Source organism: Amphiura filiformis, chromosome 6, assembly GCF_039555335.1.
Source record: "Amphiura filiformis chromosome 6, Afil_fr2py, whole genome shotgun sequence".
Lineage (NCBI taxonomy): Eukaryota > Metazoa > Echinodermata > Ophiuroidea > Amphilepidida > Amphiuridae > Amphiura > Amphiura filiformis.
In genome coordinates, this window is record NC_092633.1 from 70306659 (window position 1) to 70328671 (window position 22013).

General features: G+C 36.1%; 1 protein-coding gene across 1 annotated transcript; it reads right to left on the minus strand.

Moving 5' to 3' along the window:
* Nucleotides 1-5332: 5332 nt before the first annotated feature.
* On the minus strand, nucleotides 5333-19773 carry LOC140155952 (patatin-like phospholipase domain-containing protein 4). Its single transcript, XM_072178985.1, has 5 exons — nucleotides 19582-19773; nucleotides 13086-13436; nucleotides 11970-12200; nucleotides 11085-11150; nucleotides 5333-9255 (listed from the first exon to the last, which is right to left on the minus strand). The coding sequence occupies exons 1-5, from the start codon at nucleotides 19636-19638 to the stop codon at nucleotides 8908-8910; spliced, it is 1053 nt and encodes a 350-aa protein (XP_072035086.1). The 5' UTR covers nucleotides 19639-19773; the 3' UTR covers nucleotides 5333-8907.
* Nucleotides 19774-22013: the final 2240 nt, after the last annotated feature.

Below are 22013 nucleotides of genomic sequence, written 5' to 3' on the forward strand. Positions count from 1 at the left end.
AATGCAAGTTCAGGGAACTTGGAAAAATAAAAACAAGGTTCAAAGAACCAATTAGTTGAGTTATTGTAACTCAACATAAGTTGATGTAACTCGTTCATATTAAGTTACTGGTACTTATTGTTTTGAGTTATTCCAATTTGGTAGTTTGTTACTTAATTCACGTAATTGGATCATTTCTGCACAATTTGCAGTATTCAAATATTTATTTTTGTAATCAGTGCAAAATTTTGTATACTCTAGAAAATTATGCTAACCTAGATTCATTTTCTGAGTTGTAACAACTCAATATAGTAAGTTCAAATGAGTGCGACCAACATCAGCGTTACTCAAAATTGTACGCGTTGGCATTACTCGGAAAGTTGACGCAACGACTTACATCAACTTACTGAGTAATGCCAACGAACAATTTCTATGAGTGTACGATTTGAGGAACCTACTGACCACTACGATTTGAGGAAATTAAAAGGAAACAAATGAAGAAGGCCAAATCAATTGCACAAAAGCAGATCGAGACAAGGATCGAACAGAAGTCATGATTCCATGTGAACCTATTTATTTATCGGCTGTGATCTTGATTGAGTTGTCGTGGACATAATGCCGTTTAGAGATACGCAATATTGTGACCATGACAAATTGTTTTTGTAATTAGCTGATCAAGGAGACTATCAGTACTCAGGCGCCTCTCACATTTTATTAAACATTTTATTATGTTGCAATTTTGTGTGATTTATGCCAGTCAATTGCACAAATAGCCTATAGTTGCAAGAAATTGTGCAATTTGTACAAATAGCCATTAGCCTATACGTAAGCAATTTTACAAATGGTAGAAATAGCCACAGGTGTTGCAATTTGTGCAATTTATAAAAGCAATGTTGACAACTTATATCTGAGTTGCTTCCAGTAAGCGCTATTTGTGTTATTTGTGCAATTGGTGGAAAGAACATTAAGAATGATACATGCGAGGATGTTTATAACAAAAGAAAACTCCGACAACCGCCCTAACTACGGTTACACTCAACTTTTCGGGGCTCGCGCTGCGCAATTTCTTTCGAAAACCGCTTTCATATAAACATGATAAACCGAGAAATTTATGAAGAATGATAAGTACGAGGATGTTTATAACAAAAAACAAGTCCGAAAACCGCACTAACTACGTAACGCTGTCCGAAAACACTCAAGTCCAAAAAATGTCCTTATTAAGGGTATACGATGTATTGGTCGAAGCAGCAGAAAAAGGTAGTTTACAGCATCTCGGCGAATGGTAGTGAGCTTTAGCAAAAATTGTATTGCTCAATTCATAGCGAGCGTGTAGAAGAATTCAAATATCACAGATATACTTTTGTAGGTCCTGTGGTTCTTGAGTTATGTTGTAAAGAGGGCTGAAACAACAAAATAGCACAACTAGCGATCATTGGAAGCAACTCAGATATGAAAAAACAATCTAAGTTAATAATTGCATAAATTGCACAAATTGCTGACGGCTAGAAGGGACTTGTGGGTGAGTGTAATAATTGCTTGTATCGCCGGTACGATATGGCCCTTTCCACCAATTGCACAAATAGCACAAATAGCGCTTACTGGAGGCAACTCGGATATGAAAAAAGATTCTAAGTTAATAATTGCATAAATTGCACAAATTGCTGACGGCTAGAAGGGACTTGTGGGTGAGTGTAATAATTGCTTGTATCGCCGGTACGATATGGCCCTTTCCACCAATTGCACAAATAGCACAATTTAGCGCTTACTGGAGGCAACTCGGATATGAAAAAAGATTCTAAGTTAATAATTGCATAAATTGCACAAATTGCTGACGGCTAGAAGGGACTTGGGGATGAGTATCATTATTGCTTATAGCCGGTACGTTAAAGCCCTTTCCACCAGTTGCACAAATAGCACAAATACCGCTTACTGCACTCATAGAAATTGTTCGTTGGCATTACTCAGTAAGTTGATGTAAGTCGTTGCGTCAACTTTCCGAGTATTAAATGCCAACGCGTACAATTTTGAGTAACGCTGACTCGATATCATTATGTTGGTCGCACTCATTTGCACTTACTTTATTGAGTTGTTACAACTCAGAAAATGAAACTAGGTTAGCATAATTTTCTAGAGGTGTGCTATAGTATACAAAATTTTGCACTGATTACAAAATAAATATTTGAATACTGCTAATTGTGCAGAAAATGATCAAATTACGTGAATTAAGTAACAAAGTACCAAATTGGAATAACTCAAAACAATAAGTACCAGTAACTTAATATGAACGAGTTACATCAACTTACATGTTGAGTTACAATAACTCAACTAATTGGTTCTTTGAACCTTGTTTATTTTTCTAAGTTCCCTGAACTTGAATTCAGAAGTTGGCATTACTTAAAAAGTTGACGCAACGACTTACATTAACTTTTTAAGTAATGCCAACAAAGTTGATTAGTTGACGGAACTTTTTGAGCTTTTTCAGCATTTTTTAAGTTCGGATAACTAAAATGAATTTTGTTTTGGCAACTTTTACACTATTTTTGAGTTGTCCAAACTTACTCCTTTTGAATTGCGCCAACAAGGCGAACAAGTCATTTCTATGAGTGTAGTGGTCAGTAAGCGAATTTATTCACTTTCTGTACCATATTTCACCATCAGTTTAGCTTATGGCAAATTTTTTCGCGCGCTTCGCATTTGTAACATTAACTGATTTTGTCGCCAAAAGGTGCCCCCCTTAAAATTTGTCTTGCCCTCCTTTTCCCCCTTCTAAAAAGTGCTGGCTACGCCATGGGGCAAAATAAAATTTCGGGGCACAGTCGACAAAAAAATTGCAGTTGCAAAATATATACCGGTTTTGTTTTTTAGAAAGACTGTATTTGAGCATTTCATGTATTTGAGCTTCCAAAAAGGCTTTATTGGGATGATGTGTGCACGTGGCGTGGAAATATATGTATTTATTTTCGCCCATGATGGGGATGAAATGCCTTTATTGTAAATGTGCGCCAGGGATGCAAATTGTGCGTGAGCGGGGAGCACCCCTCCTAGGAAATGATAGTCAAAGTTGAGGAAATGATGCCTTGAGAAGAAAGAGAGAAAAAAGAGGAGGAGAAGAAAAACAGGAAACAGATCTCGGCAAAATACGTTTATAACAAGTTAATAGGTGAGTGTCGTGAGGCAGTGAAGCTGCTGATTGGAAGAGAGGAAATCTTAAGCCCTTTATGCTAAATTTTGAGGAATTCACACGATTGTTCAAGAAATATGGGCCTTAAAAGAGGAAGTGTTGGTATCAGAATGCATATTTGAGGAAATTTATAATTCATCACCAGAGGAGGTATTCAATGTAACTTATCAGGAAAAAAGAAGTCAGGCGAAAGCAGGTGGAAACAGGGCACATAATAGGAGGAAATATATAAATAAAAATAAAGTCATAAAGGAAATTCAGTATATCTCCAGTGAGGAGAGGACGAACTGGGAAATCTTGAGGAAAAAAAAAGGAAGAACCATAAAGCACCAAAAGAGTTTTAGAGGATAATCTTAAGGAAATCTAAAATGGCAGTACCCAACGATGGTAACAGAAATGGAGATACTTGGGTTATAGCGAGTGGCTGAGTGGCACCTACTGACCACTACGATTTGAGGAAATTAAAAGGAAACAAATGAAGAAGGCCAAATCAATACTTCATATGCAAATTTGATGCAATTGAGCCTGTGCCCCACCAAAATTCACTCCAAGCTATTAAACATGTTTAATGTAAAATATTTAATTTTTGCCCGCTACGCGCGCAGTGTCACAATAATCCCCCCTTTTTGGGAAGCTCGAAGGCTTTACATGTATAGCGTCTCTCTACTGAAAAAAATTGCTATCTTTAATACCATTCTCATCTTTTGAAATGCAGAATTATGTCTGATATGATTGAGGAAATGTTGAGCCTAAAAACCTTGCTCCTGAGGAAGAAATCACAATTTGCACCCCTGCTTGGGTTATAGCGAGTGGCTGAGTGGCACCTACTGACTATTGAATGACTTATCAACATACATAAAGGACCTGATCAAATCGCCTTATCTGGAATGAACTTTTGTTCTGCATGGTTTTACTGGAAGCGAGCGAGAAAAAAATGTCAGGCTATTTTATATTTTTTTAGCTTCAGGACTAATGTTGCTAAAGTTTTACCCCCCCCCCCTACGTACCCATAACCCCCCCCCCCAATTCATACACCCAAAACTTTTAACTCCCCCCCAATTCAGAACTCCTAAAATTTTATGGCCCCTACATTTTCCAGCCCCCCTACCAAAGTATTTATGAACACTCCCTTAGGGTTAGGATTATACTTGTGCGCAGGGTATACCAGAATTATTCCCAATCATATAATCATGATAGGCACTTGCCTGGTGCCACCCTTAGGGGGGCGCCAATTGACCAATTCAACATCGATTCTGCGCCCCTCCAAGCGCATTTCAGCGCAAAATCAATTGAAAGAACATTTTAAGACCGATATTCAACTTCTAGTAACCAAAATTAATTAGTGGTAGACCTCATTTGTCAAAAATTTCGCTGCCTACGGCGGCGAATCTTTTTTAAAAATAATTTTAATGTACCTTTATACAGATTTGGGTGAAGAGTTTTTGTTTTTACTAATCAGGGAGGCAATTTTTTTTCCATCTCACTGGTGGGCAAATTTGTTGGGTTTTTTTGCTCACTAGTGGGTGAAGGTTTTTTTTCCAAAAAAACTCCCATGCCACCCCTTGGAAATCTAATGGTGCGCCCCTTATTGGTGGTGAGAGTTTGTGCTTAGGCCTACACTACTACACAGTACTCATTTTGAATAATGTCAACTTGAAATTCCATCTATCAAAACGGCCAAAACATATGTTTCTGATTTACTACACAGTTATCTTAACATTGACTGTGTTGTCAAATGTCCATTACTAATAGAAATACTAATTAGCAACTCACTTGGAGACTCATTTCTGTCACAATAATGTAGTATAGGGCATACTTAGAAGAAAACACCCTATAGGATTACTTCGTGTAATATATTTGTTTCATTTCAAATAAACCAAGTAACGGTGGTATTGACATAAAATTATATTTAGGCCTAGTTAAGTTTAGTTCAGTTATCGAGCAGTTATAAAGCAGCAGCACCCCATGTAAATTATTTCAAATTTATTACATTCATAAAGTTGGGTTAGCCTTGTCAAATACTGTTCCTTTGTTAACTTCAGGCTTGAAGGTTTAACAGAATTACCCATTTACATATGCTTTTAATCAAATGAGCATCTTAATAATTATTTTTGATCATAATGATATAAGAAAAAGAAGATACAAGTTACAGTTACTGTATCTAGATTATTATATCAATTCCAACAAATGTCATTTGTCCTAAAAACCTTGCGATTGATCTGTCTGTGGACTTCACCATATATAGTAAGTAGCTTGATGTAATTGATAACATCTGGTAAAATAGTTTGATATTGTTTAATATGATTAAAATTGTGCCTAATAATGAAGACCAACTATGGCTTGTTAGCATGGTGTCATTATAATTCATTCTGAAGTAAGTTTGTGAAAAAATTACAAGGTATTCTTAGATCTGATGAAAAATGGTTAAGTGTTATCCTGGAATGATAGATTTGGGCTATTCCAGAATGATAGATTTGGGCTATCCATATATGCTCTCAATTTCAAATGGAATCCCTCATTTAGGTAACCACATTTCACACTCAATGAGTTTAACTGGACTAGCTAGCCCAATGCAAACCACCTTGACAAAATACCAACACAACAATGCAATTGTTTTTAAAGATAGCCATGTCTTTTATTTGCCCTTTTTACTTACAAAACTAGTCGTACTGTCAGTATTTCTTGCAAATATGTATGAAATTATGGTTTTTACACACATTCGTTTCTAAAACCTGAAATATTAGCTAACAATAAAACTTCTCTTTGGTGTTGTTAAAATGATAAATTGCAAGTTAAAGACAACTATAAAATAATTCATCTAATGACTTAGAACTACTTCATTAAAAATAAATGCTCTTTAGAAATTTTTTGCTTGCAAACGTCCGTCTTATGCGCTATAAAATAATTACTATATTCTATGTCACATAATATTATTGAGTATTTCAGTAGTCCTGACATAATCTAAAAATCAACTCTTTCAATTTCCAATAATGGTCTGGATGACCTTTGACTCCATGGCTCTGTAGAGCATGCACACATTTTCTTTTTTGGTCTCAGTGTTTCGCTATATGACATTTTAATACAAAAACTTACAATCCCTCCCACATCAATTAACCCACCCATCTAATTTCACAATTGTAAATTTGGGCTATTTCAGTTGAAATCCACACACTCCCTATGGAAGACATGATCTATAAAGGGAGTGAGAATTTGAAATGGTGAAATGGGTGACTCCATTTCAAATTCACACCCCTTATAGTAGTGTATGGATTTAAACTGTAAAACCCCAATACAAGGGCAGTATTTGCACAGATAAAACACATAATATTGCAAGAAACATAAAATAAGTTAAACTCAAACTGAGTTTGTATAAATACAAGTAATGTGTATAAGTTAAAATAAATGCTTTACAATGTTAGCACCCAAAAATAACCCTGTTACATAATTAATGTTTGACCAATGAAACCTATAACATGGAACTAGAAGATTTTGAAGCTTACTAGTATTTAAGATAAATGGCTCATTTGGTAAAATCTTAATTGGCAAGAAAGCTACTCTTTTTCAAAACTGATGAACCAGGTCAAATACAAGCTTGGCAGTCTGTGATGCATGTATCTCTGGTTGTATTGCATACCAAGAGGTGCAGGCATATCATGTGATGAGATGACACAATATCACCCAAAGTCATATGCATGGCTTCATTGGCCAGACTAGTGAAACACTTGTGGCTACTGGTTACCGTCTTGGGTGGAAAGTGCAATTGCCCGGTTTGATACACCCAGTAAGCAATTGCTAACCTGTTCATTGATGCACTACACTGTAAAGGTTGTTGGTTGACACTGCAAACAAAACATAAATGTTGTAGCAAGTAGCTATATCTTGTCAATTGATGATAATCTAGTTCCATCTAGGTTTTCATTGTTACCTTCAAGGGATTCAATGTATAACAGTATTGCTCTACACGATCTGGTATTTATCAATACATAAGTATCAAATTCAGTATACTGCAAGGTTATTTTTATCCACAAATCTTAAGAATAAAAAACAAATGTTAAAAGTTTGTTCCTCTTATAATAGGCGAAAAAATACTCTTAACATGTGTGTATTGATATAGAATGGCGTGCACACAGCGTGTGTAATTTTTTTGTAAATCTCACTTTGTATGGGGGACCGGGTAGGGGTGAGTGCAGTACTTGTAGTTGCACATTGCATAGTGCATGACTGGTGCACGCTTATGTGACTTTACGCGAGCATGAGTTGGGACTTTTTTGACGTGCAAGGTAACAAAAAATAGGGTTAGGGGTGGGGTAGCGCAGTCTTGTAATGAGGCTAGTAGACTTGCACCCTATTCGGCAATCGCTCCTAATTTTTGCCTATTATAAGCTGAACAAACTTTAGAATTGTGCACTGCTTATATTCCCTATATAAATAAATAACCTGACATTTAAATGTTGTTTTGTAAAACGTTTTGTGTTTGCCAGGTGTGCTGTGATTTGATGCTAGGGCATGCTAATGACTTGTCGATCAGATATTGGCAATGGCTTTTCTGATAAATGACGGAAGGTACATCAAAAAGAGAGTGGGGAAGCTGTGTGTCTTTTTACAATTACATACCTTCTTTATACCTATAGGTCCAAACATTATCAAAACTTTTTGACCAAAACCAAAACATTTTATGTTGGGTTTGGTTTAGCATCCCAAAACATTTTATGTTGGGTTTGGTTTAGTATCCCAAAACATTTTATGTTGGGTTTGGTTTAGTATCCGAAATTTGACAGAGCTGGGCACAGACTCTCATACATGTAGTTTTGTATATTAACATCAGAAGGCCCATATAATTCCTGAAGTGTTATTACAAGTTGTTAAGTTCCTACATTACAAACCAAAAATGTTTTCATTACATCTCATGCAAGAAATGTTCTAACTTGATTGGCTATACATATATACTTACAGATCTTCTTAAGATAGCAAAGTATTTTATCCCTATGACTTTCGAATCAAGTGGGCACAGATTTTTCAAACTCCTATTTTGGCATTATTAAGTCCCTAGTATAACAACCCGTGAGTGTTAAACACTGCTCAAGTGTTATTGACCATTTGCACGCATCCACCATCTTGCTTCCAGAGTGAGGTTCTCCCTACAAATGTATGCGTAAAAAATGCATTTTTCTTTTGATGCACTTTTCTAGCAACACTCCAGAAGGCTTTTACAAAGCATACGTAAGCATGCATATGAAAGGCATATGCACACCCATCACACATTTTGGGGATAGAATCCTCTTTTAAGATGACCATGCAAAGAGTCAATACAAGTTGCAAGTTATTACATAGGAATACCAAAACAAGTTGTCATTATTTTGCATGCAAGAGGTTTTTTAAACATATTACATATTGTATGTGTATGCCTTCAATACCCTTATTACATAACATCAATACAATGACCCACTTTGAAGATTCAAAACTCTTACTTTTGTATACCACTGGCATTAGTATAACATTGCTGAAGTGTTATTGCATTATTGCAAGTTGTTAAAAGTTATTACACCGCAAAATGAAAATAAGTTTTCATTAAAATTCCTTGTAAGAGTCTTTCTAACTTATTTGCTTTCACTACGCACCCTACATCCTATTAACATGCTGACTGGATTCAATAAGGTGTATTACTTCACACACACATATCCACATGGAATGCTTGTCCACATCACTTCCTGCTTTTCAAGGAATGTCAAATAAAGGCAGCATTATCATCATTCAAGTTCTAAGTCACTATCGACCTCTTCATCATCGTCACTCTCGCTTTCTTCACTTTCTGTGTAACCGTGTTTTCTGAGGAATTCAAGTGCATCATCCCAACCTAGTCGATTGTAGCCTTCCAAGATGTCGTGATTGGGAGGAAACAATGCCTGGAAGCCACGTACAATGTTCTGGGTGTTAATTTGGAAGCTGTGACCAGCAACAATGCCGTAAAGGTTTTGATACCAAGGGTTATCATTGGGACAGATCTGTTGCAGTGGGCCACTGAAGGGAGATATACAAACAGTTGATCCTGACGAAAATGTGGGCATATTTTGTGTGAGACCTCCATCAATGTATTTCTGTAAAATAGTAAAGAAAAAGCAAACAAAAATGGAAATTAATAATTGAATTATAACCAGGATGATGCATACAATAAAAAATACTCTATTCAAATATATTATACTTTAACACGGGTGTAGCCAGGGGTGCGTTGCACCCCACCCCCTTGTACAAATAGGTCCTGTTATCAATGAGAAAATATAAAAATATTCCCTAGTAGTTCCAAATTATAAGGAAAAATCAACAAAGGGACCCATTCAAATTAAAGTTATTCTTAAAAAGGGTGTTTTTTGGGTTGGTAAGTCCACTTTGTGCATGTAACTTGTAAGCAAATTAATTTAGGAAAAGATCCACTTATTTAAAATTCTGCAGTCCCCTGCAAAAAATCCTGGGTATGCCCCTGTGCTTTACTATGTTGGTAGGTACAAGTTCACCTATGTGTCATCTAAGAGTCATAAAGGATTTATCAAACAGTTTGAGCAACAACAAAAATTCATATTTCGTTAACCGGTGTAGGACCAAACATCAATTAGAATTTTGTCCACAAAAATGTCTTAAACCTAGAAACATCTTATAATATTTCTAATTATATCCTTCTCAGCATGGCCTATTATTGTTCTGTCAAAACTAAATATATCAGTTCAGATATTGTGGTTTTTGAAATTCAATGGGTAATTGAAACTAGTTTTAACATGAGACTGTTGGTTGCTGCAGACAAAGTTCATGCGCAGTATGCCTATGCCACCCACATATGCCTGGCTAAAACAATTAGGCTAATTAGATAGTTTGACAAGAATAGAAAGTCCCATTCTAATCATTTTAAATGGTAATTGTTGGTTTTGTGTGTGGGTGGGGTGGGTGTGTGTGTAGAACTTCTAGCTTTTAAATAAAAGATTAAACCCTTTTTTTACCAGTATAGAAAATCAAGAATCATGAGCTGCTACTGAGCCTTGCTTTAACCATAGGTATTTGCTTTAACATGTTTAATGTTTATCCAATGTTAGCCCAAATCCAAAACAGGTGTGACAACTCAAATATGTACAGGTTAATGGGCAATGATATAGATATAATCCATTACAATTTCAATTTCTAAGTAGTTGACTTAATTTACCCAGACTTGTGAACAGGTGTTCACTTAAACACTCTGACTCAATTTTGATTTTAGAAAATGATTAGGTGAAATTGTAAGTGTTGTTTGCTATAAGGTATTGGATCTGCTTGCAGAGATAATTGACATTCACAGAGATGTATTCCTATACATTGCCAACTTTGAAAAGTGAGAATGACATTCATACCAGTGAGCATGGCGAGGGGCGGAATTGAACACTCTTTCCTGCTGACATGATTACATTTACCATGTTTACAAGTAACAACATTATTATGATTTCAATAGATTAGGCATTTTACTATAGGACCTGTTGCACCGAAACATATCACAAGTTTTAGATTTTGAGTTATGACCATATTTAGAATTTTTCAATTCTACATATTTCATATTGAAATATTATGAATTATTTTTTTTTTAAAAAGGTTCAGGGCCAAAATAATATTTTTGAAGGTTGTCGAACAAGCTAAATGAGGACTATAATACATGTTAAAGTTTTCTTTTTTCTACCAATGTTCATAGTAAACATAAAATCTTTCCCATTCATAACTAAGCATCTATAGACAGTGGTGGCGCCACGAGGGGCATGAGGGGGAAAATCCCCCAGAACTCTTGCCCGCCCTGTTTCCCCTAGTAAAAACCCAAAATTTGTTGATTTTGCCCCGAAATGCCCCCCAAAAAAAAAAAAAAATCCTGGCGCTGTCACTGTCTATAGAGGCCATCTCTTGACCCAAAGACTCTTACCTTGCCTCTGTATGTAGGCATCGTGTATCCACAATACACAGGAATATAACAACTACACAATAGAGCCTGTAATTTCAAACAAACAAGATTGGGATATGATAAATATAAAGCTAATGACATGTGAATGGGAATGGGAATGGTGCATATTTTTAAATATTTAAAAATATTTTTAAATATTTAAAAATATGACATGTGAATGGGAATGGTGCATATTTAAATACTTTTAGTATGCATCGGCATTAAGGTCCACATTTCGTGACTCCACAAGTTGACATTTCTTGCCACAAATTATGGTATAAATCCTGATAGAATGGCAAGAAATTATAATTACTTTAAAATTCTAAGAACAGATCGTTTCTAATCCTGTTAAAATCAAAATGTAAATCAAAATGTGAATCACACGCTTTAATGCAAGTCACTGAATAATTGAGCTGATCAATGGAATAGACCTACTGCCCTCTATAGTTTAAGATAACAAGCATTTATTGTTATTGGTCTCAAATTAAAACATATACTGCCCTCTTTTTCAAATATGGATATTAACAGTGCTGGCTATCAAGTATTGCTGTACATGATTTCATCATTCACCTAGATTGATGCAACATGACATGATGAAGCAAACACACTTTGTGGCTCAACACTAATTCGGAGATTTGGTCAATTGTTTTTAGCTGATTGTTTTTTTCTGTAATATGGAAATAATCCTTTCATTTCAATGAAATTTACAGCATATTGTAGTCCACTATATGAGTATGAATACAGGCCCTACTGAGTGAAAATCAAATTTGTATGACAAGTGATTCACTGATGAAATCACAAATGAAAAGTCAACCCTACTCAAAATAACATACATGAAGGTGAAATGGTGAATAAAAATATGCCTACCTGAATTAACTCTTCTCTTGTGTCAAACTCTGACAACAACACGTTTTTCCTATCTGTTATACAGGTTGCTGAAAGGAACAATCGTCCACTGGCTAAGCTGTGGGCATTTGGAGGTAGTATTTTTTCTAGCTGTGATCTGAGAGTGTTCATCATGTTGTAACCTGGGGTAAGTGGACCCAGTGGTTTGCCTTGGACATCTGATATCAATGTGTTCATAAGACCCAATGCCTCCTGGAAGAAAGGAAGATGAAAGGAAGGTTAATGTTGCTATTTGAGAAAAGAATTAATCTGTATAACCTGTTGATAAAACAAACTTGTAAAAGTTGTGTCATTGTCCCATGCATTGTACATAATTTTTATATATTTTATATCGTCCTCGTCCGTTGGATTCACCATTACCTACTTTTTCTTTTTTTAACAGTTTGCATCCTAAATGTTGCAAGTTAGAAGTTGTCAAAATCAAATTCCAAAATTGTGAAGATTTCCATTCTCAAAATTATAGCTTCCTGTCAAAATCTTAATTTGTAGTTTTTTAATTTTAAATGAAAAAATAAAATTACCGAAATCTTGACAATTCCTGTAATTTGAGGGACTTTCATACCCTGGGTTGCCAACTCATGAGCAAAGAATTGGAATTAAATGAAATTCACTAGGTTTGAAAAACTTAAGGGGTACTACACCCCTGCCCAATTTTGTGCCTATTTTTGCATTTTTCTCAAAAATTATAGCGCATTGGTGACAAGTAAGATATGTATATTATAGGGGCAAGGACTACAACTACTGCACTGGCAATTTTATTTCAGCACATACAACAGTTGTGGAGTTACAGTCAAAAATGAGGAAAACCAATATTTGATCAATAAATCAATAACTACTTGCCTTGAGTTGCTGAATTTTCAGTGCAGTAGTTGTAGTCCTTGCCCTATAATATACATATCTTACTTGTCACCAATGCGCAGTAATTTTTGAGAAAAATGCAAAAATAGGCACAAAATTGGCCAGGGGTGTAGTACCCCCTTAAGACCAACTGAATTGTGCAATCCTCTATAAATAATAATGTTACCAAAAAAAAATGAGTCACAGATTTAAAAGAAGTATATAATGTATTTTACTTACATCCAGCTTATTTGGTATGCATATAATAGAAGCTGCTGCCAGAGCACCAGCTGAAGCACCACCCCATCTCTTCACCTTATGTAGCATAGGTTTACCATGTGTAAGAAAACATCTCAATACACCAAGATGATAGATGCCAAGGAAACCACATCCTGCAAATGAGACATTGACTTCCTGGCCATCTTCTACTGAATGCATTTCTCTGCAACAGGTGCAAACTGGCCATGTTTCTGTGCTGGTGCTGGTGACTTCCATCTTCTTGGCGGCAGTCATAATGGCTCTGCTGGTGCTGGTAACTTCCATGTTCTTGGTGCCAGTCATAATGACTCTACTACTGTTAATTGACCTCACCTGGAATGGAAGAGAAATGAACACACAATTCCCAGGTAAGTTCCTTATCAATTTTGCTAACAAAATGATGATGTTATTACTTGAAAAATTGTAAGTAAATATGCAAATTAATACAGTTTTCGTGTACTTACCATTGTTATATAGATGTGTATTCAAGAAAATAAAACAAAATCAAATTGAAATGCACAGTTAATTATTTCAAAACTGCTTGTAGTCAACCAGGTACGTCTGCAAATCAGTCTCTGTATATTCTTGGCTAGTTCAAAATCAAAAATGATACAAAGCATTCACGCAATCTCCTTTATATATCAAGTGTGTTTGTTTGCATTGCGCCCGGATCAGTCATCTATCAGTGGCTACCATCTAGAATCAAGTTCAGCCTTATTTGCATTGCACCAGATGCCATATCGTCATCATCTAAAGTTTGTTGCCCGTTTCGCCATTTACGTCATCATCCAGCTAAATTAAATCAATGTGTGTTTTCACATGTGATACAAATGTATTGTTACATTAACACTTTCTATTATTATACTTGTAGAGATGAATAAAAAAACCGGTCCATGCGCAGAATTTTTTTAAGGTAGTGCAGATTTTGAAAAACTGGACCTTTTTTCCAAGGGGGATGACAATTTTGTGAAAAGTGGACCTTCTTCCCAAAATTTGGACCTTCTTTTGACCAAATAATCATAAAAACCTGATTTTGTTTCCTTGCTACTCTTGCAAATTTTTGGGGACTTTTTTATACTTTTTTAAATTTGGGGGAAGTGGTGGCCATTCAAGTCCATAAAGCATGTGACAGATTTCAAATATCTTGATTCAAAAATGCCATTGGCTGCAAGCATCAAAAAAGACGCAAGGCATTATACATGTAGCATGGTGTGCTTTTGGGGTTTGGAACATCATTCTGTGGAGAATTATCAATCTGTGCAATTTGAATTCCACACTATACACACAGTATAGGCCTACCTATGACTGACTAGTGACCATTCTCCTCAATGGTTGTCAATATGTGTTGGCACAGGACATGGAGGGCAAATTTTAACACTCTTTGCTACTCCTGCTTCTGATGTGCTATAAATATTAACCGGAGAGATCAAGCCTCAACAAATCGATATGCCAGCATTTATATGCCATGACCAACACTGACCCTCTTCTGTGTAAGGAATTGGCATTCTGTGATTTGTCACCTCTAGCTCTTAAACATTCCAGCACTTGTCCTCAGGTACGATGAAGGCATTCAAGCAGAACAGCTAGCTGCACTTGTCAAAGATCGCAGTGGATGGAGAAATCTTTTGGTCGCCTGCTCCATACAGCTGAAGGATGATGATGATGATGGCATCTCCATCATCCCTGGAAATTTATGTGGGGTCAACTCCCCCTGGTATTATGCCATTGTGGGGTACAAAATTGATCGCATGTGTGTGATCGTATAAACAACATATCGATATACCATTAGGAGCGCATTTCAGAGGTGGTCGGACCATTAGGTTGTCGGACCATTAGGAGCGCATTTCAGAGGTTGTCGGACGCATAATTGCTGGTGGATATAGAACTTGTTTGTCCTGTATACTAGTATACATTCTGCAAATTACAATGTTTAGTGAACTTGAAATGGATGGCTTTGAACTTGATCAACCTAGTTTTATTGTAGCGAAGTTCAAACAAAAAGTTCAACAGTTTGTACCGTAGTTATTTATAACTGGATCAATAAAGCGCACCTGCATGTTAAATACAAATGACCATATTTGGGAATGTACTCTCCTACAATGTATATGATCAATATTCTCACCTGACATCTTTGTACCGGGTGACCAACATTTGAACAACGCATTAATTGTTTGTAAATTTGCTTATTCTTGCTTATACAAATATAAATTATCATGTCATAAAGAAGCCATAATAACCTTTAGTGCCTCTATATAAGATATAATAATAAATTCAGTATTGACCTTTAATAATTGTGGTACGATTTTAGCATATATGTGTACCAAGAGTTGTCCAAAAGGTACATGTACAGTAGAAGTATATTACAGTAATGCCTAAACGTTGATCCACAAGCCTCAGCACACTTTACAGGTTATCGCTGACCACTACGGCCCCACATCATACCATTTAACAACAAATCAGGGACTTTGCTGCTTCAAGAGCGCACACCCTAGACATTCCACAAATAACCTTCGCAACCAGGATCAGCTCCCCGAGTTTCGTACAGGGGAATTTCAAGCTGAAATTTTTCCGCGAAAAACAAACATTGCAGCATCGTGTGATGAAATGAAATTAAAATGTACATTTTAATTTCATCGTGCTATGCTGCGATGTTTTAAAAGCATACAGGGGGGTCTGCATCTCCTTTTATGGTCATTCTGCTGACCTTGATTTTCCAACAGCAATCACAAGCGTGCAGGGCCACGATATTGCAGTGCGATGCGAAGAAAGTTGAACTTTTGAAAGTTGAACTCTCATCGCTGACAAAAATTCCATCACGCGATGTGAATTTTTACCGCTGGCGCTGAGCTCGTAAAAAACTGGCTCAAGATTTCAGGTTTAGGGACGCACCATTAGACTTCCAAGGGGGGTGGAGGAAGTTGGGGTCGGGGCAAGTTTTTTTTTTAATTTTCATGCATTTAAACAGTTAGGTGGGGAAAGGTTTTTTTTTTTTTAGTGTTGGTGGGGAAAGTTGTTTTTTTTTGCTCATGTAGTGGGGGAAGTTTTTTTTTTCCAAAAACTTCCTCCCCCTCCCTTGAAGTCTAATGGTGCGTCCCTTAGAAGCATCGCATCGTGCTGACATGTGGAGTCTGAATCGGGCTTTAGGCCTTCCATTTCCCCCCCTCCCTTTATAGCCTACAGACAGAAGATAAGAAAATTAATTTCAAATACCACTCATCCATCCTGTATGGGACAACCTAATCAAACCCAGTGGGACAGGGGCAGAATTTCCCCACTTCGGTGATGTTACCAGCAAGCCTGTATGCAGAATTTTTTTGGGGGGGTTGGCCATTTTGTAAAAGTGGGCTTTTTTCCAGGACACTGAGGAGGGGGGGGTGTGATTTTCTAAACTGTGGACCTTTTTTGATGAAAAAAGCATAAAAACCTGACTTTGTTGGACTTTTGCCAATTGAGGGAGGGGGTGTGGTCGAAAGGCCTGGTCACCAAGATTTATTTGGGGGGATTTTGAAAAAGTACAATACAATAATTGTGTAAAAGTCAGAATTTTGAAAAACAAAACCCATTGAGGGTGTCCTCCCGGGGGTGTCCTCCCCAGCAAATTTTATTGCTTTAATCATACATTATTCACTCTTGTATGTATGTCAGTTATAATAGACCCACATTCCTTGAACAACAAAAGAAGGTTCAATGAAATATTATTTGTACAGAATGGCCTTAAACAAAAGTTTAAATAAATAAGAAAACAATACTTATACAAATTTAAAGACAATTGAACTTTGATTCCCAGATATTGGTATCAGTAGGTACCGGGGTATTGACTGTGACACATGTACAAAAACAGTACAATTGTCTGCATTTCTATAATCATATGATTACATCATGATCTTCATCATGATCTTATGAAATGAGCCATATCACCTAAAGGTGAATGAACTATAAGTAACTAGTACTGGCTGGCAATACCATCTGATACCAGTTTGAAAGTTTCATTGCAAGTTGCTCGAATTGACCAGTTGGGGGGGGGCACCGACCATGTTGGGGGGCACGGGTCTGATTGGGGGGCACAAGCCATTTTTGGCAATTTTCCAATGGGATTTTTTAAATTTCAGATCGATGGGGAGGCACATGCCCACTCCCCCACCCCCACCCTCGTGCCCCTACAACGCTATGCCACTGGAATTGACTAAAAGTTGTACATGTATGTGCATCTGTTATGTGTTAGGCCACAGTTCTAATCGTGATTGATCCATTTTTTTTTGCATTAAAATTGCACATTTTCGCATGATGCACAGAGGTGTACAGAATGGAGAAGGGGCAGGGGAAAGTTACCACATGGCTCAAAATACCGCCAGTAAAAAAGGCTCTAAATATGGGGATAAAATTATAGACCCTATGTGATAAACCAACGGAACTATATAACAATTGAATTGATTTTTATGGCATGAAAATTGAAATTGGTTGGTTGGTTGGTTGACTGGAATTCGGATTCCCACCTTTTAATTTGCTGTGCACCATACATCTTTTATTACACTGCATCTCAAAATTGAATAAAGCCCTCATATAGTTTGTTCACCCACCAATGTCCTACAAGGCAGTAGGCCAGCGCACTTTTCTCTATTGTGTTTGAACAGTAATCAATTATCAAAGTGATCAACAGGAAGAGATTGCTTTCTAATATCATGGAAATGCTAATATGTAGATCCTATTCAAGGCCAGGATATTGAACTTTTCAATAGTTTGTAGAAGTTTTAATAATAAAAATTCACCCCTGAATGTATATTTCACTTCTGCTTTGTTATTGTATTTATTAAGAAAATATTTGAGTTTCTTTTTTATTTTAAAATTGGAATGAAATTTGCCATTTCTGTAATCACCATGAAGGTAATTGATAAGGGAATCATTATTGATTACATCCTCTGCCCTATAACTACAAACTGCTGAAATCATCAACAGGGCATGTCCAACATTTTTGAAATTTAAAAGTTTAGATTCAACTTGCCTGTTTACTTTGGCACATTGTAGGAACTAGGATATTGATAAACCTACAAATGCACATTGATTTTTTATTTCGTTTTTTATTTAACCTTTCTCAGCACCCCCCAACTTTTAGATTCTCTTGAGCGTACTGGGCAAACAAAATTGGGGTCAACAATTCACAACTTCTGTTGGCAAAAAATATTTCCGTCGGTACATTTACAGGTTGTTCCCCCTCCCCCTCCCGAAAACCTGGCTACACAATTGCGTACATTGAAAATGTTGTCAAATTACCAAATATTCACTCAGAGAAACATTACTGGCCTTCTTCAAACAGCAAAGAAGGCATTATTATTACATTGTAGTTTGTCCACAACATAATTATAATGACTCTTGTCATTTACTCAGACTCGACTCGACCCAAGTCGAGTTATAGCGCCTGTTAACTTGACTTGAGTCACAAACCCAAGAATGGACTCAAGTAAAACTTTTTGACCGAATTATCAAACACCAAAATAACACCAGAAATGCTGATGCTGCACCGCAAAATATAGACTCTTATGTCTACTTACACACTACACATGTATATTTAAGCACAATAATCAATTTTTTACTTGTACTGTGCATAAAAAGTATCCACTGTTGGAATAAAAACAATTTCTCTAGACACTGAAACTAAATTTTAAAATGAAATGAATTTAAGGCTATTGACAATGACAATCGATCTTGAGTTTCCCGTCACAATTTCTAAAAACAAGTGAGGTAACGTTTTCATTATTCATTGTTCTTTTGACTTTCATTTATGACCAAACACGAGTGTAAACTAAAATGGTTTGTACACCGCTCACTCACTCAAAGATGAATGTTTAGCCAAAAAAAAGTACGCTGCAAGGTCGGTAGCAAAATGGATGTTTTGATTTTAATTTTTCCACTAAAAACACACAGATATTCATTATTGTTTTTGCAAGTATAACCAGTTGGAAAATCACAATATTGAATTCATGTGAGAGTCAGAAAATGAAGTGAGGGCTGGTGACGGGAAACTCAAAATCGATTTTCATCAGCCTTACAAAATGTACAAAGTGAAATTAGAGAATAATTAAGGTATTGTTTTTGGCCACTGGAGTGCATCTATTGTCTCATATAACACGGGCGACATCATTATTTTAAGTAAAACAACGATCGAGGCAAAGCTGAGTTGTTTTATGCCAAAAATAATGATGCTGCGTGTTTATTTTGAGACAATAGATGTGTTCATAATTTACATGATTCGACTCTTTGAGGGAAAAGTGAATGTGAAGTTTGTCACTTTTAAAAAACTCTTGAGTTCTTTTTCATTCAAATTGCTAGTACCAGTAAATTGTCGTGCCAAATGAGGTACCGTATCAAAATATTCAGAACAAAATTTTCAATCTAAACCTCTTTAAATTTGTATCCATTTTTGCTTTAGTAGTAAAAATCTGTTTTTAGTGTGGTGTTTGCAGTCTATTCATTTTAAGCTTACCTTTGACTGCCAGAATAACACAGACCCAGCAATGTTTCTCCAATAGCTGATCTTCATGCAGTACAGTCTCAATCATGTACACGTGCAATGTTCCACGATTCCACATCCACAATGCTAATAAAATCAGTCTCCTTTACTCTCTCTCACAAGTTCCTTCTTGATGTGAAGTATGATCGAAAATTAAGTTCGCTCAGGCTCAGCCTCATGAGTTTCTCAAATATTGTATTTTCTCATCTAAATCAGTGTTGCTGATCAATGTAAAAATGCGATGATTCACCCAAATGAGATAAATTAATACGTAACAACTGAAATGAATCCTGAATAATTTTCACGACGTTTGTTTTATACACATATTGCGCACATTTCCGCAACGAACTCAAGTAATTTTGTATTGCCGGTACGCATAAATAATGTACACAGTGTAGTAACGAAAGTTTGTTCACCTTTCATTCATGGTTGCTTATCGAGCAAATATATATTTTGTTTGTCATAAATTATTTATAACAAATATATCCAGTTGTTCTAATACTTTTACAATCATATTATTTTGGAGAAAATTAACAATTAAAAGTATAAAATGTTTTGGGCAAAATCAATGATGAGAATACAATAAAACTACACCAATTATATTTGGTTACAGCTAGTCTTGGAAACAAGATATTATTTTATTAAGGTCACGTATCTACGTCATCATTGTGTGACTGGAAAGTTTGCTGGCCTCTCGATGACTGCGATTGTACTGAGGTCGTCAAACTTTCAGTGGCGATGTGGGGTAAACAAACTTTCCCATTTTAAAATCTCAGTCCCAGCGTTGGGGGTGCTGCATGGTCACACTGAGCAAAATCACGAGCACTAGGGAGCACTGCCAGCCGCTGGAACCGAATACAGGGTGTCGCTGAAAGAACTGTATCTAATTGTTTGGGCATTTTTTACGCCACAACTAAAAATAAGTAAATGGTCGAATCCAACGAAAAGTGTACACGGCATGTTCAGGGCCATAACTTAAAAGTATTAATCAATTGGCATTCATTTTTGTATTGTGTTTATTCGCCTTGATCATACGCTTCGCGCCATATATAATACGACCCCTTCTGTGAAAAACTTAGACACAGAGACCCCAAAACATGCTATTTTTACCCATTTTTTCAAAATATTTCTTAAAGTATTTTTAAAAACGTCTAAATCAGTTATGAAAAGAAGTCATTGGATTGAATCTAAATTGATTTCCTGAAAGGCGTGTATTCAAAGATTGCCTGTTCAATTTTTCACATATTTGTACATAATTATGAATTTTTTGTGATCATTTTTTGAGTGGTATTTTTTTACATTACCTACGAATACAATTTTTCATAGCACTAGATATATCTTTAAAAAATGGAAATCAGGCAAATCACTAATAAATGCGCAATTGATACAAGCTTTGATATGTCCAATACTGAAATGCATTGCATTCGGGCATCTTTATTATTGTGTTTAGCTGCCAGAAATTCTAAATGGCACAAAGGTAGGTTTGGTAAAAAATATCCATTACCTCCGAATACATGTTAAAAGCTGTGTCATTTCCACAAAGTGAGAGAATAGTAAACAATAGTTAAGCAATAGGTGCAGGGTAATATACACTCTTTATTTCTACCAAGTTTCTATAGCCTGCGTTTAAATATTTCTGAGATGTCAACAATAAAAGCAAGTATTCGTAGGTAAATTTCGGTAACCGAATGTTACCTACGAATACAATTGACATCATGACAGTATTGTGAAACACCGCCATTCATGCCAATGCCCATATTGGTACATAACGAAGGCCTGTATGTTTGCTATCAAATCATATGTCAATGAAAGTTGCGAATTCACATACGTACATGCCCACCATGCAAAACTGAATACGGCTTAATTGTTGAAAAATATGTACTGAAATAGACGACGGTCTGCTCATTTGAAAGAAAAATCAGCTTCAAAGAAGATTAGAAGGGATAAATACTTGGATTTGTCAACTGTCATGTGTGCTTCATTTTAAATGTTTACCGACCTTCTGGTGTCTGAGTAATTTGTGTCCAAATTGATTTATTCGAAGGTAACTTTTGACGTTTTCGCTAAGGTTACCTACGAATACCATGGAAAAAACGACTGGTTTCATTGTCTCATGATCTAGACAACATAATGATGGACCCTGGTATAAAGCTAATTGTAGTTGCCCTCAAACGAAAGGCCACAAGACGTAACTGACTCCAAGATGGACTTCACAAGTCTGCAATAACGGTTTTAAGCGAGTTGTGTGCAATTAAGCAAATTAAAGTCACTTTAGTGCCTTTGTTTCTACTTCAATACTCTTTCAACCGCTGTGAACCGACATTATTAATACATGATAGGGTCTAAAGTATCAATAAACGCACATAAAGAAAATGATACATTCAAAGTGCTTTATAAAATGAAGT

What these genes read in the sequence shown, in the direction of transcription:
- LOC140155952 (XM_072178985.1), bottom strand. Translation starts at nt 19,638, where the DNA reads ATGAAGATCAGCTATTGGAGAAACATTGCTGGGTCTGTGTTATTCTGG. An exon ending in TGTTATTCTGGCAGTCAAAG is followed by an intron (nt 13,437 to 19,581) that starts GTAAGCTTAAAA and finishes CTTCCATTCCAG; the next exon opens with GTGAGGTCAATTAACAGTAG. An exon ending in CAAGAGAAGAGTTAATTCAG is followed by an intron (nt 11,151 to 11,969) that starts GTAGGCATATTT and finishes TTGAAATTACAG; the next exon opens with GCTCTATTGTGTAGTTGTTA.